At 41.6% G+C, this 26,372-nt stretch overlaps 1 protein-coding gene across 10 annotated transcripts in view; it reads right to left on the reverse strand.

Annotated features, from left to right (window-relative positions):
- MAP4K4 (mitogen-activated protein kinase kinase kinase kinase 4) overlaps positions 1–26,372 on the reverse strand; it is a 163,499-nt gene that overhangs the window by 35,796 nt on the left and 101,331 nt on the right. For all 10 annotated transcript variants that reach the window (XM_064710554.1, XM_064710498.1, XM_064710508.1 and 7 more), the window contains exons 4-12: positions 20,681–20,806; positions 19,804–19,914; positions 16,884–16,974; positions 15,223–15,353; positions 12,901–12,955; positions 10,459–10,537; positions 8,167–8,342; positions 7,427–7,499; positions 6,769–6,979 (exon numbers count right to left, since the gene is read on the reverse strand). In XM_064710554.1, the coding sequence (XP_064566624.1) occupies positions 6,769–6,979; positions 7,427–7,499; positions 8,167–8,342; positions 10,459–10,537; positions 12,901–12,955; positions 15,223–15,353; positions 16,884–16,974; positions 19,804–19,914; positions 20,681–20,806 (1,053 nt within the window). The remainder of the gene's footprint in view (positions 1–6,768; positions 6,980–7,426; positions 7,500–8,166; positions 8,343–10,458; positions 10,538–12,900; positions 12,956–15,222; positions 15,354–16,883; positions 16,975–19,803; positions 19,915–20,680; positions 20,807–26,372) is intronic.

The following is a 26,372-nucleotide window of genomic DNA, read 5'->3' on the forward strand; positions in this document are numbered from 1 at the left end:
GCTGGCCAACAGCACCTTAGCTCCTCCCAAAACATCAAATGCACCTTTATGTAAAAGAGGAAAAGCAGCTAAGTAAGATTTACACTTACACAGATAAGCTTCCACACATGACCCAAATACAAACAGGTGCTGATTAGGTGTGCTCAAGTCTGAAAAGAACCTGGAAAACAGCTCTCGAAAGCATGAACTGACTCATTTATGTCTATGGAGCACCATATATGACTTCAGAGAAGACATTTTAGATGCCCATGTAGTCGTGACCAATTCTTCCTGCATTCCAGCATAAGCATCCAGTTACTCCACCTACCTCGAAATCCCAGGCAGCCTCCCACAACTGCCTAAGTGTCAAAAGACCCAGCTGTCTCCTGTTCAACCATCAACTGGGAATATCACTACATTTCTTTCTTTATAGGTTTCTATAACATACTAAAAAAAATATGGAAGAAATGTAAACCAAAAAATAGCCCACACAAATTTAATCCCAAGAACAAAAATGAAAACATACATTGGTTATTCATCATCACGTTTATGTTAAGGTTAATACTATCCCAAATTTCTGTTGGAGCAAAGCTGCCACAGATTTGTCTATGTTAAGATACTTCAAATAGTCCAGCAAGAAAGAGCACTCGCACTAAGCTTTACTTTGGGTTCACAGATCCAGTTACTGGTGTGAGTTTCATAGTTGTGCTCAACTGAAAAAGCAAAGGCTGATCTACACTTGCTGTGTTACTTCGTGGGATGAGCTTTCTCTGCTTGGAACATTTTCCTGCATTACTATGAAGGAACTGAAATATCAACAGCCTTTCCATCTTCTGGAATCTGTTCTGACATGACAGTGGAGAAGAAATACTAGGGGGGAGGAAAAAGATGGCTCTTGGGTTTTCTGAGCTTTTCTGCCAAGAGAAATTGTGGATGTCCCATCCCTGGCAGTGTTCAAGGCTAGGCTGGATGGGGCTTTGAGCACTGAAAGATGTCCCCTGCCCATGGCCAGGAAGTTAGAGCAGGATGGTTTTTAAAGGTCCTTCCTACACAAACCATTCTGTGATTCCACCAATTAGTAGCACTTAAATAATACAGGCTGCTTTCCAATTCTCTTTCATTAACTACAGTTTGGGGGAAGATGTGACTTTCCTGGAGACCACTGCTGAAACACACCCACGCTGTAACTATCATGCCCTCTTCCCTGGCCCACAGCATCACGCTGGGTTCACTACCACTTCCTGTGCCACAAGACAAACTCTTTTATCCCCCACACTTTCTTTCTGGATCTTCTCAGAAACACAGCTTCCTTGCTCTTGCATCTCTTCTAACTAAATCCATTTACCAGCCTTTTCACTCGTGCTTAAGCCAACTCTCCTCAATGAATGAAGATATAAAAATAGCAAAAGGGCTGCAAGGCAGCTACGGCACGCGGTGCATTTCATAGGTTTCACTGCTTCCCCTCCTTCATTTTTTAAGCACTGTAAAAGGATTAAGTAGGCACTTTTATTTCTGAATATATGCCTCAGTGTCAAGCAAATGCTACATTTAAGTCAATATATTCAGGTCCTTCTTGGCTAATCAAGTCTGACAGGCTTTTGTTTAAGAAAAACTAAGACGTGAAGTACTATAATTCTGCTGCCTTGAGGATGCAAGAGACAGCACACTGCTGACTGGTTAATATAATATGCACATTTATCAACTCAAACAATATTGTGTTGACATTGTTAAGTGGATATTGCAGATCTCAGGATGGCATCATTCTCACCACAAGGAAGACGGGCAAATTCATGGCTTCTTGAATTAATTCAGAAGTATTCAGCAATAATTATAAATAACTGAACTTAATATGAGGAAAAATGAGCTACAAACTGATTAAGAGAGCCAGTTTCCCATAGCAGCACAAAATAAACAAAGTCAATTGTCAAAAGATGAGATTTTTAATGAAACCTTGATCCAGATATCTAACTCAGCACATCAGCAGATATTTATTACCCAGCAAAGGAATAGACGGGGAAAATGGATTTAAGACAAATCTCACAAATGTGCTACTATGTGCCAAAGTAGGCAGGGAGATCAGGATTCTCAGCATCACTTCCACCTTCCCAGACACTGTCTCAGCCTCCTGCCAGGTGAGTGGGAAGGGAGGTACCCAGCACTGTAGGAGCCTGCACAAACACACTGCATGATCCTCTTATTCCCAGCCCTAAATATATAATAAAGGTTTCACTTCCTTTGCATGTGGCCTTTGAAACCTCAGCATCAAACCAGTGGTCATTAAGTGAAGTGGAATTTACTTTTAACACGCCCACGGAGAGGAAACCTACAGTGACAACCATCCCTTGGGTCCTGGTGCACAACTTGTCAAAGCAATGACAAAAGTGGTTTGTAGCAAGTTGAGTTGACCCAATCTGGCTTCAGAGTCAGCCCTATACTGACTTTCTTGCATCCATCTGTTGGCACATGGTTGCCTTCCTGACTGGCTCTAGCAACTCTTCCATGAGGACACCAAACCTGATCATTGTGTGCCTTAGGCCTGCCCACAGGACAGGAATGGGACAGGGAAAACCATTCGTTAAAATCAATGTCATATTTCTACATATAAAAATTTGCCTTCTAAATTTAGTTTGTGTGATTGTCAGATACTGTAATTTTTGGTCATGCACTACAAAAAAAAATACTGCTGTCCAAGAAACAGCAGGTATAGATCAAGATTCCCGAATTTAGGGATGCATATGCAGATCTTCTAAAGTTGGTACAGTATTACCAACTTTCTTGCACATGGCAGATGAAAAGCTTATTTCCAAGGAGCAAACTGTTACCCAGAAAGTAAGGCAAGAACTCTTCAAAGAAATGTCAGACATGCCAAAACAGAATTTTGGCAGAGCCCACACTGCCTCAACTTACTGCATGTCACAAAATGGGCATTTACTATGCAAACAACATTTTTAAAACCCACAAAGAAAATACAGTGTCAATACCCATGCTCCTTATTTGGTTTTAGGGTGCAATAATAATGATCTCATAATGGAACCTGACATCTCCAAACTGGAAGTCCATGCAGTAGAGTACAATTTACCAGGAGGGGGCAATGCAACTACACAGGCAGTTCATCTACACCGACGAATTCAGGCCCTTCTTCCTACAGTGAAATGCTCAAGATAGATACAGATCCTTTAATTTTAAATTCCTAAAATATTATTACTATGTCTCATATTCAAAAGAAGACTGATGATACCTATATTAATTATTTCTTTCACAAAGAATTAGGCAGCCTGGTATCAGCTTAGAAAGAGAATCGGCAAGATTAATAAAGAGATTTTTGCTTTGTCCACACTAGAGATAAACCAGAAGTAGAACTTCTTACTCAGTACCAATCCAAGATGCAAGCAATTCAAATTAAGTAGATAAGAATAAGCTCCCCCCTTCTGTAAAAGAAATAAAGCCCTGGCAAAAATTGCCTGCAGGTACACCTACATTAGCATCTTGGTTCAGATCAGGAGTGCTCTTTTGAAGTGAATCATCCAAACATCTCCACTTATCCAGTTTTGTTTCGTATTCTGGAGATGTCTTGGAGTGCCAACCACACCTTTTGGATGAAATTAAAAGGGCTGATGCACTTCAACCACAAGCAGGCACAGAGTCTAGACCTCAGCCAGTCCAAAGGAATTCCTCCTGTCTTTAAACACATGAAGTCTTCAGGTCCTCAGCACTTTAATTATTGTGCTCCACAATCTGCTTCTACAGGACTGGATTACTTGCCAGTGTAGCTATAACCTACCACTTCAAAAACATCCATCTTAGGTTCTCATAACCAGGGACAGAAACACCATTTAATGCAGCTATCCTGAACTGTGGAGGTGCACAGAGAATGGGATTCCAGCACAGCCAATTTTTAGCTTCGTGAGTCAGACTCAGTTTTGCAAGTACAAATCCAAATGCCTTCTCATACTCAGCAGTTGTCTCCACGTTGCTGAATAGAATCACAGAATCCCATTAAAACAGCCAGGAGCAGGTCAGATTTCTTGTTTAAACTAGCTAAACACCTACATAGTTGACAGTCTTTATATGTCTTTTAAACGAGGCTTGGGGGTGGGACAAAATCCCAGTCGCAAAATCCTCACGTTATTTTCTGTAGTTTGACCACATGTCATTTTCACCTCCTCAGCAAGACACAAACTACAAGGTTCCTGCAACAACAACTTTTAGAAGTCACCTATATGCCTTTTAAAAAGTAATCTTTTCTCTAATACTGCTGAGAATTAGAGTTTTTGGCAGATGTCCTAAACACCGTTCCTGTTACAGTCTCGGTCAAAACTGTCTGGGCTCTGTGCCAGCATTGTAAGAACAAGCCCTCAATTTTAATTTAGGAAGTGGGGAGGGGGGAAGTATATGCAACTTGTTCAGAAAGATTATCTAATGCATAAAATTCTACCAGAGAATATTAAATAGGTATATGCATACATACTTTACACAAGCAAAAATTATGAGACAGCAAGTCTGGTAAAAATATCAACTCATTTATGAACGCCCTGAGCTTCAACGCCTGACATTAATCTTGACTCCCATTATCAAGCTCCTCATTGTTTACTGGCTTCATCAAAACAGGGGGGGTGAGTTAAGGACAAAGTGACAACATTTCAATATTTTGGCCTTCAATTGTGTCACAACACTGATGTTTATCTAAATTTGTGTCTACTACCCTTCCCCCATCTGAAAGAGCTTGTTTTGGCTGCTGTTTTGTTGAAAACCACTTGGGATCATACATTTTTCCAACACAAGATCCAATTAACTAAGTGGGATTTTTTTGAAAGCTAAATGTGAGTCTTTTCTTTAATGCACTTGATGAACAATATGCCTACACCATCACCTGCAAAAGGAAACTTTTTAAACTCACTTATTTTATAACTCATTCCTATTTATGCCTCCAAGGAACCAGGCAGAGGTTACAGACCCATACAAGGTAAAAAGCTTTGATCTTACAAATTTTACATGTTTTACCATGCAACCTTATTCAGTAATACAATTTACATTACATGTTGTCGTGTGGTTGTGGAAGCTGTCAGTTTTATTTTGGATTTTAAAAAGCAGGACTTATTAAACATAACTTTCAGGTAACTGCCTTTTCTTTCTACTTGCTCATTCTGTTATAACTGCAACATCCCCAAAAAGTTCAACCCACACAGAGAAAATGGTGCATTGCTTTGTTTCCACTACTGGCAGCAGCAGCAGCTCCTTTATTTTAAAAAGAAAATCCAGATTTTAAGAGTTGCACTGATTACTAAAGTTAAATGACCTAGATAATTTAATTGTAATCCTCTTCCTCAACAAAAAAATACTGCCTGCAGAACCTTAGAGATTAAGGGGGCATTTAAAATAATCACTGACTGCCATACTAAGAAAAATCTGAGCAGTTAAACAGTAGCTCAACTTTTGCCCACCTTTGACAACAACTATCTTTTATTTTCATTTTTTTCTAGTATCTTTTTTTACTACTTACTCCCCCCACAAACAGTCTAAAAACAGTTTAGTTTTTAGTGCTATGAGGTTTATCTTGGCATTCTCTGAAGGGTGGGAAAGAAACAGAAGAGAAATGGGGTTTATATGCCTTCCCCTCATTCCTCCTTATGGATTCATGCGTGGCTGAATCTTAGCTACCAATCCCTCCTTATAGCAGCACTAAACTCATTTGCACTTTGGAAAAGAGGGATAAGGAGCATAATGTGACCTGGAAAGGTATTTGGAACTTTGTATTACTTGTTATGCAAACAGGTCACGGGATGCAAATCAACATTTGGTCCTGGTTGCATCCTCATTAAACGTTACCAGGATTTGGAAAACCAGACTGGGTGTAGCTTTTCCATCACTGCTAAGTGAAAGGCTGAAACAGACTCAAGCAAGAGGTCATTTAAGGACAACTGGAATTTGACTCTGCACTTCCTGAAGAGCCAGAGCATTGGTTTCACTTCAACTCTGTGTCATAACCAGCTCTGGCCTGAAGAGCTGTTTTGAAATCCTCCTACTTCTGAAGCTCATGCTGCATTTTCCATCTACATATATACATAAATGCACATGAGATCTTAGGAGGTGAAAAGTATGACAGAACAATATTGTCCACATACATTCTTTTATCTTCCAGTACTGTATAGAAATTGCATACTTACTGTATCACAAAAGTATGATATATGTATTTGTAATTCCTGCAGAATTATAATTTTAACACTGATTTACGAAATTATTTCTAGATCTACCTTTAAAGGCCCCTTCCAATCCAAATAATTCTATTATTTTATGATCTAGGTGGTTTTTAGTCACTAAGCTACTGCTCATGAGAGAATAATACATTAAAAAACAGGCTTCCATCTAGCATGAATGAGTGCCAAACACGTTTGAGAAAGCTTTAAAGGGAAATCTGAAAAATGTTACGGCCCCCAAAACAATACTCTTGAGAGAAAAATCCACCTGGGAATAATTTATGTCTCCTCTTCTGTCTACCTAAGCCTAGACAAAGACCAAGAATGAGACACTTCCACAAAAAACGCCTTCAAACAACCCAGCTCTGGCTCCTGTTGTCTTCACAGGAGCTGCTGGATATTCAAATGCTTTGGAAGATATCTTATATTCAGGTACCCAATCATGGATTTAAGCGCTGAGCTCTACGTTTAGAGGTGGATTTTCACATGATGTTTTCTTTCCTGAGATATCCTGGGGGCTACAAGGAATTCTTTTTAAATGAGTGCAGGAATGGGAAACAAGAGAGGGAGAGGGGCTCCAGTCTCCTGTTTCTACCTCTTCCAGCCGCCTCCTCTGCTCCTTCTGCTGCTCAATGCGTTTCTGCCTCTCTGCCAGCAGCTGCCTCTTGTACTCCTCCTGCTCACGGAGCTGCTGCTCCTGCAGCAGCTGCTGCCTCCGAAGGGCCTCGGACCGTTCCTTGTTCTCCTGCTGCAGTCTCAGGAAATCACGTCGGAGGGTTGATTCTCCAGGCACATTGACAATGGAACTGCAACAAGAGGAAGTTAAAGCCTTCGGTATGATAAAGCCTGATGGACCATTAAATACCTTTGCCAAAGCAGGGGAACATTAATAAAATATATCATGATGTTAAAGTTTAATCTCGTTTCTTTTGGAGCAAAGACACTGGATGTATGTCAAATACATGCTCTCAGTGGAAGGCGTGAAATGAGGCCAAGCAAAGTAAGGACGAATGCTAACACTGCGGAGACCCTTATCAATCATATTTGCCATAAATCCAAAGCTTGTTTGCTCTAAGTCATAGGAAGGGGAGCTTTCAAACCTTTAACAGTCACAGCATAGGTATTCAAACCCTTTGAGTGGTTTGTGCATTCACTTAATAAGAGACAGAAATTTAGCATGCTGATTTATAATCACAGACCTTTAGACTTACTCAGCATGGTCTGCCCAAAGCCATCCCAAAAGCAATTATTACCTTGGCTCTCCTTCTTGTTCAGGCACTTCCTCCTCTTCTTCCTCACTTCCACTATATTCATACTCCGTCTCATCTAACAGGAAAAGAAACAAAGGCCTGGATAGTACTTTAATTTTAGGGCAGTGGGGCATTGCAGCAGCACCTCAGTAAACCAGCTCCTGTCCCCTTCAGTGAGAAGATCCATCACAGACCCTAGAACTCATTCTACATATATAAGCTCATCTTCCCAGTGACACAGTGGTTTGGAGAAGACTTCCAGCAAACTCCCTGAACAACACCAGGTTTTACATGCAAGACAAGACATCTGGAGAACTTCAGCACCACCTGAATAAGGAGAAAAGGCTGTCCAAAACATTTGCTTCACAGCTCTTGTGATAGGTTATTTCCTGTGAGTCTGATTTATGGCATCATTCCAGGAAATTATTCTACCACAGACTAAAGAAGGGAAAGGCATACATGCCAATATCCTCTTAAATACTGTTTAATGCTTGTATGGAAGAGTGGCCAGCAAGTAAGCAAATTTAATCTATCAGAAAATACAGCACTTGAAATTTATACTTTCTCTGTAAAGGACAGAACAAAACGGAGCCTTCTGATAGTCAAACTATGAATTTAAAAAGAACTTTTTAAGGATTTGTGCTATAGGAGCTTCTCTTGGAGTGGGTATTTAGAATGCAAAGCAAGACAAAAACATGCATTTTTGACAAGTGGCAAAGACTTGATTTTTAGAAGCTGCATACCTTTTTCTCCTCTCTTCTTCCTGGTCCTGTCTATATGGTCCTTAAGCTGGATTCGGACTTGCCTTTCATTTGGCTGGTCACGTATAAAGGGATGCTTCAACAGCTGTTCTGTAGAAGGTCTCTGCATGTAATTCTTCACTAGACAACCTTCTATAAAGCTGAAAAACTTTTTCGACCTGAGAAAGCAGGAAGGGAAAAAAAAGCAAAAGATGAGAGGTAAAACTCAGATGAAACATTTTTCCTGTCCTTCCTCAAATTAATTTCCTCCAAGAGCATCATGTCCCAGAGAACAGTACAAGTGCTGCCTGCAAGTGTACCTCCTGAACAGATCTGTGTGTTCAACTGAGCACTGGGCTGGGGTGACACAGGGCTGGAGGGACACAGGGTGATATGAACATTCTTGGAGCATCCAGGCACAGCCTCACTGTAACGTGTCCTCTTTCAGAAGGATAACTGCTCTGAAAGGCAGGATCTGTGAGTCAGGTAAATCATGTAAACCCAGCCTAGATGCTTCTGGATCAGAGCTGGATAGAATCCAGCCTGCTTGGAGGAGGCAGGGCAGCCCTGGTGTACCTCCACTTATCCATGCTACAGACAGCTATTCCCAAAGTCAGGAGAACTGAATGTCTGCCATTCTCCTGACACAAGCAGCACCACACTGCTTCTACATGCACCTGGGTTCACAGAGTTAGATCTGCCAGAATTTAAGATTATTTTATCTTTTACCTTAAGACTCACACACAAAAAAATTTTTACAGAACTAGAGGTGGGTGTTGGTCAGTGTTTGTCTGCTTAACAAAGGCACTTTGAGTCTCTGACATAATTTAAGGGCATGAACTAAACTAACCCCCCCCGCACGCAGAATAAACTGACAGGGCATGGGAGTTAGGCAACCTGCAGCACCACCCTTCCAAAATCTGCACTTCATTTGAACTCTTGAAAGGGGATCTCTGCAGAAAGAAGTCACCAAACAAGCCACCTGCCAAAATCCAACAGTGGAAATACTCAAAACCACAATGAAGCACTGAACAAGTTGTCCAGAGAAGTTGTGGATGCCCCCTGATCCCTGGAAGCATGCAATGCCAGGTTGGATGGGTTTCTGAGCTACCTGAACTAGTGGATGGCATCCCTGTCCATGGCAGGGTTTGGAACTAGATGATCTCTAAGGTCCCAACCCAAGCCGTTCTATGACAATTGTACAACTTTGTCATCATTTGGCCTCTCTTCTCGTTACCTGCACCTGAGCAAGCTATCAAAACAGCTGAGTGACAGCAACACTGCCTTGGAGCAGAGCTGCTTTTTAACTGGTATGTGCTCTCAACCCGCTCCAGTGCTTGGAGAGCAAACACCCTCACTACATGCTTAAGAGGAAAAACAATCATTTCCATCCATCAGTTCGCTTCCCTACTGCAATAAAAAAGGCTGAATCCAACAAAACTTGGATGCTCAGATTTTTTTATTCCTCACACTCTGAATGTCATTATTTCACATAAAAAGGTCAATGAATGGCTAATGCAAATGGCACATATGCATCTCTATTCTCTTAATATATGCAGAAGGCAAGTAAGAGAGCAATGCCTTGACAGTATACAAGTGCATAAATAAGTCAATCCAGGTAAAGACCAAGCCCAGTAAGTAAGACATGTTTATACTATGTTAATATTGAATACGTAATCCAATCACTTCATTATTTTGACAGGATCACAGCACCCCATGATCCCATTCTATCGATAAGAAACCTCTTTCTACAGAGTATTTTTGTTTCATATGTGCCAGTTGTAACCAGTAACTGGGAGGAAATCCTCTGATACTAATGGATTCTTCTCAGCTGGCAAGAAGCAGGCACTCAATTCCAACCGTTTACAATAATTATAGTAAAAGCCTTCATTAGTTTTAATAGCTCCTTTCTATTTAGCAACTAGAACGCCATAGCACTGTTCTGTTTCTGTGTTATGATACATCTGAGAAAACATGCTGCATATTAAGAGTGCTACAGGAGTCCATATTTTAAAACATGGATCCATTTGTCACGTTAATACAGATGCTGCTCTACTGAAAAAGAAAATCCAAAAACTTTGGTATTTATTTTCACACAATTTGAGATGGAATTTCTCTGGGACAAACAGAACTAAATAATGCATGCATTTTATTTCATCCTTTGATTCAGAGGCACAAAAGATAACAGAGATTTTGCTAACTTAAATTGCCTTACAATTCTGTGGAAGGGGTAACAAAACTATGCGATATGAGAAAACTTCATGCTACACAAGACAAGATATAATTAATACATACCATTTCTTGGATTTTAACCGTGGGGGAGGGTTCCTGGGTATCAGAAAGAGTGCCCTCATGGGGTGCATGTCACAAAGTGCTGAAGGGAAGAAAACAAAAGCAAACAGAGACATGGAGACACTGGTTTAGCTGCTCGCTGTCAATGCCATGACTTGAGCTTCCACAACCACTTCCACCATCCCAAACATCCATGCAGTAGGTACAGACAGCAACACAGCTAAATGGAATTAGCCCAAAATGACAACAATTTCATAGCTCAATGTGCCAATGGCAGCCCAAAAAGAGAAAGAGCTCAAAGCACGGATCAGCCTCCAGAACTGACCAAGATGGGAACATCTGAGCATGGCCCTCCTCCAGCCCAAGTCATCTGACTTACTTTCTGGTCAACAAAATACTGGGAGATGATGATGGTGGAAGGGAACAATGAGAGTTACTGCTCCACACAATCTTCCTTTGCCTGCCCTTCCTTCCTCTACCTGCCCTTCTCTCCCATTATTGAGGGTGCTTTATTTTTACTCTCCAGACCTAGATATTTTGGTACTTCAAGGTATGACAGAAGCATGGGAGGGTCTGTATCACTCAAAAGGACTGTCTGCAGAACTGAAATGCAAACTCCTAACTTTTGTCCAAAGAAGTCCTGTTTGTTTCAGTGGGCATTCAGTGGAGTCCAGGATCAACGTGGGACAGCTTTTCCTCCTGTTCCACAGTAAAGCAATATGGCAGAGCCAACACAGGGAAACAAGGGAGCAGGGAGAGAGGCAGCCCAAGAAAGGCCTCTAGGAGCAATGTTCTAACCATCTTCCTATGTCTGATCTCTTACACCCTCAGTTTCAGCCTGAGTGATCACTGCAGGTAGAGGTGACATTTACCACACAACTGATACTCTGGAGAAACAGACTAGTGGGAAGAGAATTCTAGCTCAAAAATAAGGGGCATCAGTCTTGGCAAAGAAGCCCCTTGGATGCCTATGGATCCCTGTAGACCACACCAAAGAATCCATAGAGATGGACTCTCAGCTGCCACAGGAGGACGAGGAGGTAGAGTCCATGCACCAGAGGACAAGAGCTGTTCTGCACTTACAGAGGATCTTTGCTAACTTCTTAAATGCTACATTTGTGCTTTTACACAAAGAAGGGCCAAGCTCTGTTTGGTTTAGAAATGAACAAAATATTGTCCAATTCTAGGCTTACAAAGCCATACAGGCAACCCAATGCACTGAACAAAAAGGGATGGCAAAAAGGAGGTAGTTCACTTAATACAGTGCTGGCTAAAGTGCCCTGGGAGCAGCTCTCACTTGGACATTCATGCAAACGTGCAATTAGGAAGGAAAAAGAAAACAACCCCAAACTATCAGGCCTCCTAAAACATGAATCAACACATGACCATTGTGATTTGACTTTGAAATCTTGCATTAAAGTCAATAAGAACAACAAGAAAATCAGGCAGTAGCTACAACAAAATGACCAATTTTTACCTGGGAAATATCAATACTTTATTTCTACAAGATTATTTCAAGGACATTTCAAACTGGGCTGTGTTGTGGTCATAGATTTTTATGTGCAAAAAAATTAACTTGCTCTTAGGTACCTTAGGTTCTTATTTTTTAAATACAGAGCTCCAGCTGAGGGTGAGGGTAAGCATACTTGCAAGATCAATAAGGACTTTCATAAAAATTATCATTAAAAGTCATAACTCCATGCCTAACTTCTTTTCTTTTCAAAGGTTTCTGTCCTCCTCACACATCCGCTGTTTGCCTTTATATTCTGAAAGAACTACGTGAAAGGAAAAGAGCCTATTAAAAAGTTGAGCATTTTTGGTTTCCAGGTTTTCCTCTCAAATCCAAACTAACTGATAATGATCCCTGCTTGAGAATATCTAAGTTCAGTGCTTTGTCCTGAAGAAGGATTTACAGTTTAAGCCATGTCACTGCTAAGGAAGATTAACACCACCCACTGATGAGTGGAAACAAAAGGAGAAGCAATGTTAGCATTATCCAGACCGACAGAAAGCCAACACAGAAATAGCTGCTACAAATGCTTTTTTCATTAAGATCTGTTTCCTCAAGGCCCCACTGACCCTCTCCCCAGCTGAGGTTTCAGTATTCCAGGCCAGTCCATAGACAAAGTGGGACACAGCTCCAAAACACAATATACTACCAATAGGAAGGAAGTCAGACACTCGATTAGCTTCCAAATATTCCTGCTATAGAAATTAAATTACTGCAGTCTGCACTGTAGTGTTTAAACACAACCCTATCTTTATCAAAAGCATTGCTATTTATGGGATTTCATATTTATAGAGCAGGCAAAACCAAAGAGAACAGAAATAACACGGGGATATTTTCAGAAACCTCAAAACTAGGCTTAGATTACAAGCAGCATCACCCAAGTATACGTTTCAGCCCTAAAACGAGCCCACTGGAGAAGCACAGGGATCACTTACGGGGAGCTCCTTCTGCCATCTCTATGGCCGTAATGCCGCAGGACCAAAGGTCACTCTGCAGAAAAACAGAAACACCATATGTTAGTAGGTGGATTTACCCATACACACACTAAGAGAGCACTATTTAGTGGGGCCCTGTAGGTGAGGCTGAAACCAAATACCACGGCTATTTAAATAATATAAGCCTCTTTCATCTTGTAACTGTATCATAAAATCCTACTTTACACATAATACGTATGTATATGCAGAAATGCACACACGTATTCTTATTGAGTGAGCAAACAAACCTTTCCAAGAGCACATAAAAATACATTCACATTATGACAATGGGAAATACATTTGCCAGAAATTTAAGCCTACGAAACAACAGAATTTTCAATATTCCCTTGTCAACAAAGAACTGAACAAGGGCATTCCCAGGGTGTGCAGAGATGCAGTTATAAAAGCAAAAACTCAGCTCAAATTTAAAGTGGCCAGACTTGTTGAAAACTGCAAGGAAGGGTTCTTCAGGTACATAAATAAACAAGCAAAAACAAAAGGAAAATACAGGCCCACTGAAAGGAGAGGTGAATTAGTCACCAACATCACTGAAAAGGCAGAGGTTCCCAAAACTTACACCTCTGTCTTTACCACAGACTCCCAAAATTTACACCTCTGTCTTTACCACAAGCATTACTTACAGCCAAAGCCAACATTTCTCCCCTAACACCTCAGCTTTGCTTAAAACGCTACAGAAAAAGAGCCCTTCAGTGGCAACTTTTCAAGATAGCACTTCTGGCCAGCACCTCTGTCTCAGGAGAGACCAAACAAGAGCCAGGAAGATCAAACACAGGGAAGAGATGGAGGAGTCCTGGCAAGGAACCAAATTCAGAGAGTGACACAGCTTAATGGGCAAAGTATTGGAGGAGACTGCTGTGAAAGAGAGCTGTTCTTGAGCAAAGTAGTCATCATTTCTGGTCATAATTGTGATTTTTTTTAAAAATTACTTTAATGAGCAAATAAGCTCTTCATGCACTACAAGCAAAGAAGCATTTCTAAAGATCAGATTTTCAGACCCAGCAAGGCACTCCTCTCTTAGTCAAATGCAGTCATCTAAGCTAAAGTGCACATCCCCATGATCTCAGAGAACCTTTCAAACAATAATTTTTTGTGAACAACCACCCTACAGGCTCCACCAGGAACAATAAACAGGTGTTTTCAGAGGAGAGAAGAGCTATTTTTCACATCACTACTGCATTAACAAATATTGCAGGGAGTTTTTCTGCTTAATTAAATCATTTAATAGCGAACCCTCCTTACTAATAATAACAACTCTATCTGGAAAGATATAAAACATTAGCTTGAGTACAATGAGATGCTAAATGTAAAAAGGAATTAAATCAAGAGAAATAGGATCAATCTGATCAATCTTAGTCAAAATGTCAATTAATCTGGGTCTTTTACAAAGATTTAGACACACACAAATGTACTGATAGCTAACACCATCAGTCTCAGCAAAGTGATATAATTGATATTCAGCTCTATAATTCATTGTAAGGCCTTAATCTCTGGCTTTCTTGTATCCTTGTTGCCCTTGGTTAAAGATGGAACAATACATTAGTCTAAATAAAGGTTTCTTAAAAACCAGAAAAAGGTTTCTTTCCTTGTGCTCTCATTAAAGTCAGCTGAGAGGAACTTTCAAGATTACAGTATGCTTTCACTAGATATATTTAACTTTAAGCACATATACCTAATATTCTTAAGGGTAGTGCAAATACCATCAAGCCAACTATGGTTTTGCAGTAATTAAATCCTTGGTTTGCAGCAAGTTAAGTAAAGAATGATCTTTGTTAAGAAATGTTGTGATGGATAAATTTCTATCCAAAAAATCATGTATATGTATCCTGAAATCAGAAGTAGTTTTAAGAGTTCCTTCTGTACTTCAGTGGCTCTCCAGACGGTGGTTCTATTTAAGGCAAATTCTAAAATGTATTGTTCTGGGTTACCACAATAACTGGGACACAGTGTAACACATTTAAAGTACAACCATTATGCAAATCGAGAACACAAGCATTTCCAGGTAAACTCTTTTTTGCCTTCTCTAAGCACCTACAGCACCCTGAAGTCCAGTATTTACATCTCAAAATGACAATAATACAAGCAGCAGAAAGTGTTAAAAGTCACAATTTGATAGTATCCTTACCTTGTACTTTGGTAATAAGAATGTAACTACACAAAACAGTTATTACTCCTACAAAGCATAAGAAATCTCAAAAATTGCCATAGTCCATGGACATTTATCCTGCAAGTGTTTTGGGTTTTTTCTTTGAACAGGACTCTTACTCTGTAATCATACGTAGCATCTGGATTCTCATCACAGGCAATAACTTCTGGAGCCATCCAGTAGGGAGTCCCAATAAAAGTGTTTCTCCTGCCAACTGTCCTGTCCAGCTGAGCACTCACACCAAAATCCACTGCGGGTGGGAAAAGAGCAAAGTGAAATAAGAGGGGGAAAATAACACAATGATTACTTTTGCAAAGTGATTTGAAAACAAAGGCCTGTAGATGGGAGGACCATGCTGAAGAGAAACAAGATGATTAATCCTGAGGCAAGTGACCCTCGTGGTTCACACACAATGTGCTTGGTCACAAGTGTCAAGGGACACAGCAGCACACAGTCACCTCTCCTGTGCCCCTCACTGGTGTGCCTGGACAGGAGGGAGAGCACAGTTGCACAAGTGCTGCCTGGAGGCTGAGAAAGGGCTTTTTAGACCCCTCCCACACGGTGAAGCCAAGTACCTCTGCCTATACAAAAAACAGCCACTTCCCAAAGGTACCTCTCATGCTGTGGGGAAATGGCATGCATAAACACGCCCCTTTCAGCTCACCACTTTTTCTGCTCTACAATTGGACAGCAAAAATAACCTGCTGTTCAGCGAGCTGCTCTCTGCTTTAATGCACAGAGCAGAAACATCAATGAGAGCAAAAGATGAGAATTATTCAGGAAGTGCTAACTTTGGGCACACATGCTCACAGGCTGGGAAAGAGATGCCCATTTCATTACAAAGCAATTACATTACAAAGGTGTTCTCTGCCTTTCATTTTGCCCTGCTCAAGACCACAGTGCTACATGTCCCTCTACACCAGTAACTGCATCTGCCCTAAGAGGGCTGTGTCAGCCTCACAGGGTGACATCTGAGGAACTGGTGTAGACAAGCTCAGTGGAAGCAATGGTTTGGAAGCTACTGTGCTCCATTTTGGACCAAATGAAGGAAAGCTCTCCCAAGCGCTTCCTCCTCCAGCAGCCACGACAACTTCCCATGCCTCATGCTGCAGGAAGGTGTAATGCAAAGCAGAAGGGATGTGGGCTGGGTGGGAGGGCTTCAGCATGGCTCTATATTTAACCAAAAAAAGGTGGCGAGTGTAGCGTGATACAAACACAGAAGGTTGACATGTGCACTAACTGAAAGAGACAAATTAGAGAGGAAATAAAAAAAGAGTATGTCCACTTGGCAGGAGAGAAGAGGCCAGGGATGAGCACGATTTTCAGCAGGCATGCCAGAGCTGGAACTGTGCTTTGAATTCAATGCCACAGTTCCCTTGAGAGTGCTGTCCAGATCATATTTTTGCGTCCAGAACCTGAACAGCAGGTGCTATTTTAATTAAAGCTAAATACAAGAGAGACTCCTGTCACTTCCCGAGTCCAGAATAAAGTGAATCAGAACAGACTCAAGTTACACACAGCTCAGTAGGGGAAACAAAATGATCCCTGCACTGATTCTGGCATGAAAACCAACATCTCTTAACCAAATTCAACAACAACCTGGGCTCCATTCTCTGCAAGCAGGAGGAAATACATACAGGCTGTCAATCCACATAGAACTATTGACAGAGTACTCATGCTACAAAACATGTTGCAGGGCTCTTAAAGGATGAAATAATTTGGGAACATCATAAAACCAAAGGCTGAACAAATGAGGAAATGGACATGTGTGCCTACTTACCAAGTTTCACTTCTGCATTCTCTGTTAATAACACATTTTGCCCTTTGATATCCCTGTGAATCACATGATGGGCATGAAGATGTGCCAACCCCTGCATTAAGGAGAAGAGAGGAAGGAGAGAATGTTCAGAGTTAGGCTCCTGGCTCAGCAACAGACTGCCCATCCCCAGCAGCCCCAAAGGTCACAGCACTGTGCCTTGACCTCCTGCACTTGGTGCAGGGGGACCTGCAGCACACCACCCACGCAGCCTCTGGTGATGGAGCAGAGACATAGGCTCAGATCAGGCTCTCAAGCACCTAAACACAGCCCAACATCTGCACTGTGCAAACACCTCCCAGCTGTCCTGTGAATAAAGTTCAGCTCCCACAAAGTCTCCAAGTAATTACATTCTAGATGACATCATTGTCAGTGTATGCCACTGACTTCTGATGCACACAGGGTCACACAGAATTCAGCTGGGAAGGAGGTGGAAGGAGAAAGGAGGCAGCACCCACATGTATATATGCACCCCCAGAAGGAGGTGGGGGGTGATGGGCTGGCAGTCATGTTTGAGGGCAAGGGAGGTCAGATGACAAAGACATGCTGTACTGCAAAAGTGCAGTTCTCTTCTCTAGCCTCCACAAACATGAAACCAGATAATTGTACCTCAGGAAAAAAAAATGCAAAGGGGATAAAAAAAGCATAAACGTTATACTTTCCAAAGGAAACAAAACCTCCTGGCATACGGTGCTTTTTGTTGAGACAGCACCTGGATACATGCCCCAAAGCATTAGCCATGTGGAGGGAGGGCTGAGAAAGACATATGTTGCATTTTACTCTCTAATGTAATTGGGAGAACAACAGGCAACCCTCTTAGCAACTGCCTGTATTTTGGGTTCTCCTCAGTTTTCTGCTCGGAAAATTGCAGTCTCCAGTGGGATCATCTTGCCTGTTCGTGTTGCCCTCACAGTCTTTTAATGTTTTGTGAAAAATAAAGGAATAGAACCTTTACAGCTGCAAGAGGTTAAGAGAGTAGTGGTAAGGAATAGAACCTTTACAGCTGCAAGAGGTTAAGAGAGTAGTGGTTGCTGTAGAGAAGTATTTCCTAACACATGTTCTTCATTAACTGATAATTTACCAGTTTTCCTACATAACCATTGTGCTGTTTTCCTTTTTTTAAAACAGTTAATGAGTGTGACAAAAAACCACTATCTACAGCTTCCCTTCCACAGGTCACAAGCAAATCAAGTGAATGGCTGATGTTCCTGAGACTCTTCATTGACTGCTAATGCTAAGTGTGGTCTTATTTTTCACAGGAATGAAGGCTTTTCCAGAGCTTCACATAGGATATTTTTTAAAGCCTTCTGCTACGCCAACCAAGCCAGAGAGATAATCATCTGTTCTCTCCAGAGTACCATTTAACCCTACTGAAAAAACAGATTTGGGGTTGCAAAGGCCTGGCAGGAGACAAAGGGACACATCACTTTCCTGCAGTCCCCCGGCCTTTCCAACCACACAAGGATTCACTGGGCCAACCTTCACCTGTGTCTCCACCTACACCAATCTTTGGCACTTTAGCTCCCTTTAACTTTGTGTTACATCACCTCTCTCCTCCACCTCTGACAAACCTTCTGTTGAATCAGGGTTTGAAACATCTCGTTGCAATGTGAGTTTAGCATTCCTTTTATCCAGATATTCCAGCTCCTGATGGTCAGTAATTAACACCCCTTTTGCAAATTTCTCATTGAAATTAGAAAATGGTTTTCCTTCTTTTCTGAGGTAAATATTTTTTCCTCCTCTCAGCAAGTATTTGACTGCTTTATCTAAGGAGGATCTAGGATGAATGCAACATATCATGGAATACCTCTGAGCCCATATGTCTTTCAAATGAAGGGTAAGATATTCCTGCAGAAATTAGCTTTCCTCATATTAAAGCATGCTAACCATTTATTTTGAAATACAACTTCTCCTTTGTAAACAAATTAAAATGTGCCACTCAAACACCAGCAGCTGGACTGTCCTCTAGCATTTGAAATTAGAGCAAGAGACCAGAACTATGTGTCTCCCTCTGTCCTCATCTTAAAAATTGCCAAGGCAGAGGAAATGTGTAACGCAGACAACAGCAGCATTGATTTATGCAAGAGCCATTGCTCATTTCCTTTAACATAAAGCCCTTCAGAACTTCATTTATGATTAAGCAATTGAACAAACATACTGTGTAGTGGTATGGGTAGGAGGCAATTTGTTTTACAAAGAAGCACGAGGAAAACCATCCCAGATTTACTTAGTGAAGCAAAACAAATGCCAATTCAAAAAGCACTTAAACTGTACCAACTGGAAATTAAATATTAAGAGTAATTAGCTTAAGTTGCAATTTTAGAATAACTGGTAAGCTGCAGACCTCTTCCTGAAAAACTTCTGTAGCGCCGCCTGCAAGCACGGCACAGGCACAGCCGCACGTGACAGAGCTGCTGGCTCTAGACAGACGGCAGGACAACACAGGATGAGAGCACAGCACAGCACACAAGTCCTGACTGCTGGCCTGAGCCAACAGCTCTTCCTCCACGGACTTGATTAGGAAAGAAAAAGGCAGCTGCAAGCACATTTAGAAAAGCCCATTCTGTACCCTACTGTGCTACAACCCTGTTTCAGCCCCAGGTCTCAGGGACACAGTTTCACAGCTTCTGCAGCAGGCAAGGTCACTGGCTCCTCTATTGGCTTCTCATGACTAGAAATTGCAATTTTCTGCAAGGCTTCTGCTACAATACAGTACAACTCACACCAAGTTAAATGATGTGGAGCAGACATCTATCTGCTCCTACGCACTCTCCAAGTGATGACATGGCTAATGGGATTGATCAGAAACAGCTTCTTGCAGAACCTCAAGCTAGGCTGCATCTCTGTCAGCCTGTTTCTGTGTGGGGCAGGCTGCTTTCCTTACCCGGAGAATCTCCCTGGAGATATAGGCTATCCAGTCTTCTTTCAGGGTATTCCCTTTTGTGTTCTTCACAAGGTCTGTGATGGAGCCAGCTCCACAAAACTCCATAACAAGCTGCAAAACAAATATCAGTGCACAACCAACATTAAACACAGATCTCAGCTGTACAGCAAAGCAAAATAATCAGGTTACAGCATTAATTTGGGAAGCTCTTGTGAAGTAGAGAATGTATTTTACATCTCTGCCTGGAAAATGGATTCAACCAAATGTCTTCAATGTGTGTCAGACATATATGGAATATGTCTCACATTAGTTACCACATTTTCAAGGACTGATTTAATCACTGTAATTTAATGCTGGGTATCTGGATTTGCTCAGCTAGCAAAATACATTAGCAGTAAGAGCACATCCAATGCTGAAGGAATCAAACTCATCACATCACTGCAACACTTCTTATCCTTTAACTTCCATGTATTTATGGAAGAACGTGCTCCCTGCCATTTCAACCCCAAACTTGAGTCCTCTAGAGGGTGTAGATGAGGTGGGATGAAAAATGTAATGGGTACAATCTCAAATGCAGCTTTCTTTTTACAGTCACATATTCTAACTCCTCAGCTGTCTTGCTCCCATGAAACATGTTACTATCCATCTGGGAAATAGGAAAAAAAGTTACTTAAAGAACAAATCCACTGCTTATAGCAAATCTTGGTTTAGACATCCCCTTAAGGATGTGTGATTAGCCTCTGTGATTCACTTATCTAGCAGTTCAGGCAAGCACCAAACTCCTTTAGTTTGTCATTCTATAAAGTGGTATTTCTCTCATTATTAATCTATGTCCAAGGGAAACACTTACGAACATGTTTGAAAAACATCTGCTTACCCACAGTTGGTCATCATGTCCTGGAGGACTTTTCTTAATGAAAGCACCATAATAAGTTGCAATATTTCTATGATGAGAATATTTCTTTAGCATATTAATCTCCAGTTTAATTTCTTCTTCTTCATCCTTTGGAAAAAAAATAAAACAAACCCCCATATGTTTAATATACCACATGTATTATTGATTTATTTCTCACTTTCATAAAAGTAGATTTTTTTCTGAACTTCAATTTATACCAGCATCATGTTCAGTAAACTCCTCTGATGTTCATGCCATCAAAATCTTGTCTACTGAAATGGTCTAAACCAAGTCTTTCCAAAGTTTTCAGTAGCACAAAGAAACAAATCAAAGATGCAATGGATTTGACCCAGTGATGGAACATGACAAAATCTGTTTCAAAAACCCAATGCCTGCAGCACCTTAAGCAAATCCATAGCTAGCAGGCTGGGAATTTATGACAGAGGAATATTATTTCCATCTTCCTCAAATTTTCTCCTTTAATTTTATTAATTTTAACCAGTTCTATTAAAAGGCCAGACAGTGGCTTCGTTAAACCACCTGCCAAAGCAGGTTCCCATTGTGGTGACAGCATTGGACTGGCACAGGAAAACAGAGGTGGAGATCAGGAATTCCCCTTACTGCAAGAACAAGGCATTTGCCTCGTGCACAAGCTTCCTTCTCCTCCTCCATCTGCCTCTGTGGAGGAAGAGCAAGTGCATCAGGAAGAATGGGCCAGGAGCCCAGGCAGTAAACAGGATGCTGAGACACAAAGGCGGAGGAAGGATTTCCCCTGGCTCCCCCCGCTCCAGCAAGGTGCCAAGCAAAGAGCAGCTCAGGTGAAGGGAGGTCATCCCTCCAACGAGCTGAAATGGGTAACAGAATGAAACCACTCCTCAAAAGACCCACAGCCTGCTTTTGAAGTGACAGTAGGACAAGCTGCATGGAAGGATCCACACGCTCTGAGGTGCTGCGTGAGCAGGCAGACAGCAGATACGAAAGAAGGAGAGGACACCAACCCGCCCCCAACTCTCTCTTCCCACACCTAGACAGCAGGAGTCTTCTTCAAGCGCCTAGCAAGGCAACAAATTAAAAGGCAGGTGGATATTCCTTTTTGCTCCACAATTTTATATCCAAGCAGAAAAACATCTACCTTAAATTGATTCCAGGAAGAAGCCAAAACTTCTCCCTAGGCTTGCTGCCTGATGGGAACGGTAGCACATACGCTAATTATTCTGTGATGCCAAAGCTGATTATATGATAAAATGTTAAGCCTTAAACTTCCTCGCAATTTGTACTACGCTAGCAATCAAATATCCTATTCATGACATAGGCAGATGTTAATAGCAGCTTTGTGTTAACTCCTTATACACACCCGTACACACACCTTGAACAACAGACACCACTCTCTGCTACAAAGCTAACCACAACCATTAGTACATGCTACAGCCATTTCAAACACTCTAATAGTGGGGTGCAACGCTTATTTGTAAATTATTATGACAGAATTCCCAAAATGCACCAGGGATAAACTATTCTTATCTTCTTAAGATGTGCCTTTGAAGTAAAACACTGGGTATTTCTGGAAGACTGAACAAAATAGTAAGAAAATATTGTAAATCAAAGTTCCTAGTGAACAGCAGCCCTGGGAGAGAGCATTGTCAGAAAAGCTTTTTGAGCCAAAAGCTAACTTGGTGCTTCCTCAGCTGCTTCTGTTGTCCTTGCTGTTGAATGATTTTTTATTTATTCCGACTATATGCAAAAAGAAAAAAAAAGAGAGGTGGAAGACAGGCTTATATTACACCAAACCTCTAATTGTGCATTTAGGCAAAAAGAAATTAAACAGAAGCATTGTTAAACTTGATGCTTTGGGACTTAATTGCTGATCGGTTAATATGTATAATTGGATTAATCTGCTATTTTGAACTGACTTTTTAGATAAAAATTACTTCCTACCCTCAGCACATGAACACAATAGCTTTTGGAATACAATGGGCAGGATGTCCTAAAGGTTGTTTGTGTTTATTTATTGTAACAGCAGCCAAAATGACAATACTTAAACAGGATCTATTTCTGAAAAATGAAATAATAAAAATCCCAGCCCCCCTCCCCCCACAAAAATAAAAAAAGAACAAACACCAAAAAAGGCACACACAGAGCCAGCAGACTGCAGACAGTGAGTGCTCTTTCAGCTCTCCACTGAGTCTGTGTCACAGCACCTGCTCAAAGGCCTGCAGCAGAATCTCCCTGCAGCAATATCTCCCCAAGTACCTCCCTGAACTACAGCTAACAATGGTCCTACATTCATATTTCAGCTGCCTTTGAGCACTTGTCTACAACACAAATAGCTCCTCACCTACAGTTCAATCCAGTACAAAATGCAGTTTACAATAACAAATGGATTCAGTAATTTTTGCCAGGCTTTGGAAGAATCCACTGAGTTAGTGTGGATCAATAACCCCCTGGCAGTGAGTCCTGAAGACTCTGTGGCGACAGGAACTATTATGAGGAATAATCAGCACAGAAAAGGCTGAAGTACCAGTGTGGTAAAGCAATTGGTAGAAGACTAAAAAAAGGAAATTAAAACAAAAAGTTGGCAAGATCAAAATTGCTCTGTTCCAGATTCAGAAGGTTTTTTTCCCAGGGTACAGGTCATTTCATCCCAATGCGGACATCTGAAAGAGGCCAAACAATGTGCACCCTACCGGTGTTTACTTCTCCCCACTAACTACAAAAGGAGGGTGAGGTCATTAACCAAGATCCAGACACCAAACTTGCAGATGTCTTGCATCAGAGTGAGATGAGTCCCACCCAAAAGGATAAGGGCCTTTCCACACAGATTCCCTTATGGACACACGTGCCTCAGGGAGGGTACACTGCAGCCTGCAGCAGGGATCCTCCTGAGGATACTGAGGTGTTTTGGCAGCCCTCCTGGGATTTGGACACGTGAGTCGGCCTCAGAGATGGAAGGTCTGTCACCTCCTCCAGACAACACATGCACTGCACCACCACCACTGACAGTGCCTCCATTTGCAGAGGCAAGGGGATCACAAAAGCAGAAAATTAAAACTGATTGAGGCAAGAGACTGTCATTCTCATGAAGTAATACAAAAGTACATCCTTTTTTCTTGAAGGAGAGAGGCAGCTGGTGAGCCCTTCCTAGTGATTTTATGCAGCTGGCATCAATTACCACTTAAAGCCATTATCTGTGAATACAAACTCCCATTGAAACCCTCTTTGTCTTCCCTCTGATGGAGCTGGTGGAAGTGTTTTATACTTATACATTCCCTGTCTGTTTGTGACAGCACGTCTGATTACCAGTAATTTTTGCAGTAAGCTATACTTTTGCAAGACTCACGTGGTTAAATCAAGCTTGGAGCAGCTTTCCTCTGTCTTTTCATGTGTTTCCCTTCAGAGACTAAATGGACGTGCCAGCATCCCTAGGGGTTTCTAACTGCAACACTTTTACCAAAATAATCTTGCCTGTAAGATTAAAACCTGCATATGACTCCCACAGAGAAATCCACCTCTGTACATTCAGATAATTTCTAACCATTTGAATCAGCACACTGAAAATAAACCCAGGTGTGTTACCTCTCAGCCTACCACCCAGCAGCACCTGATCAGCTTGCCTACCGCTCCACTACAAAGGTCAACATCCCTTGTTCTTCCATTCATCACTGCACACTAAATATCAGCATGGGGTTTTGTGCATGCAGATGACAAATCAATGACTTGTTTTTATTGCTTCAGCATTTGCAAAATTGTGATGATTTAAGTAGCTGAAGATTTAAGTATTTGACCGTGGTAGCCACTGGAGAAACTCGCAGTCAAAAAACGCTACTAGTGCAGATCCATGTAAGGAAGATTATCAGCTGTTTTCCAAAGGTAGCACTCCACCCCCTGCAACATTATGGAAAGAAAACACTGCGTATTTACACAAATTTTTAGAAGGCAAGGAATTCAGAAACACTTTGCTGGACATTTTTGAGGGATGGAAAAGAAGAGAAGTAGGTTCTAGAAGTGTCAGAATCAGGGAGGACATAATCAAAGGGAAAGTCACTTCAAGTCTGTCCCTAAACATCATTGTCTAGATGCCTCAGGAGACGAAGAACAACAGTCCTAACCTATTCCAGCACTAAAACTGGTATGAGACCCCTATGAGAAATTGTCTCTGAGAAACACACTTAGAAGAGTAAGGGGGAAATAACACTGTTTCCCAAGCTCTGTAGCACAACAAAGTTATTTCAGGAGTTGAATTTTAAAATTAAAAAACCCCAAACCTCCCAAAGGTTGAGCAAAGACATGTCTCAAGGCATGTAAGTGGTGACTTTCCATTCAGACTCCCTCACCTGGAAGATCTGTCTGACTACTGCTCTTGGCTGGAAGTTTATTCTGCCAGCCCAAGGAGAAGAAACTCAGTATTATTTCCAAAGGTTTTATTTACCCTACTATTATGACGATGAAAAATGTGAATGAGGAAACACAGTCCAGCAAGGCTAAAGCAAGACAGTGTTCTGTGATAAAGGAGAGAGCAAGTTTACTTATCCTACCAGATGATTTATACACTGCTCTAAATCAGTGTGAAGCAGAATACAAATTGGTCCTTTCAGTAACTTTGCTTTCTGATTTAAGAAATGAGACAGTGGCAAATCTCGTCTCTCTCCTCACAAATGACATCCAGTCATTTCATACTACAACCAAGAGTTTTTTAGAATTAGTATCACTACCAAACAGTGTAAAATCAAACACCAGCAAAAGAGGATGGAGTGAGGGAAGCCTTCACATCTCCTCTGCTCTGCTTTCCCAGCCTTCACATCTCCTCTGCTCACAAAGCTCTGCCTGCCTACACCCATGGAGCTGCCCTGCCTGGAGAATGGCAGCTGGCAATACACTGCCTGGGGCTTCAGACTAAGCAGAGTTCCTGAGGATCACGAGCTCCAGTGGCAGCTTCTGACATTTTGGAATCTTGAGATCACGGCAGAGTTGGGATCTGCGTAGAGCAGCAGCAGCAGCCTCAGCTCAGCACTGGGAGTGAAAAGGCACTGCTAACCATGGACTGACTCCCAGAGCAGTGGAGAGGAAACCAGTCTGCCTTCACAGGCATCAAAATGATAACAACTTTCCCTTTCTTTTACCATCTGCCCCTGACACACTAATTGAAGAAAAACAGGAGAAGTCCAAAAGAAACCCAGTTTATTTTCCTTTCTGCTTCCTCTCACGTTTCACTTCTGCCTTCCACTCACATTATTAAAAAAAAAAAAAAGTCCTAGAAGATACCAAAACCACAAACAAAAATCTTCCTGGACAAATCAAATCACAACATCAACTTTTGCAAACCACCATTCTGCTTGAGTGTCACAACCTCCCTCCTCTTTGCACTCCAGACATGGCCAGCATCCATTTGGACGAAAATCTGTCCAGGACAGAGAAAGTCTGAATAGAGCCTAGCACAATAGGTGACCTTTTCTGCTGCAGGAATCCATAATATATACACTCGTTAATAAAGTTCTCACACACCAGGGAGATGTTCTGGCAAGGAAAGCTGGGGCAGTGTTGCACACAGCACAGCATTTGAAGTGGGAGCTGTGGCGCTGCCTCCAAGCTGGGAAGGAGGTTGTAATTTCAGGAGGAATCAAACCACAAGAGAAACGATACTCCAAGTGGGTAAGTCCCTGCCCGTGACTGCCAAGGT

This window comes from Zonotrichia leucophrys, chromosome 1 (genome assembly GCF_028769735.1).
Source record: "Zonotrichia leucophrys gambelii isolate GWCS_2022_RI chromosome 1, RI_Zleu_2.0, whole genome shotgun sequence".
NCBI lineage: Eukaryota > Metazoa > Chordata > Aves > Passeriformes > Passerellidae > Zonotrichia > Zonotrichia leucophrys.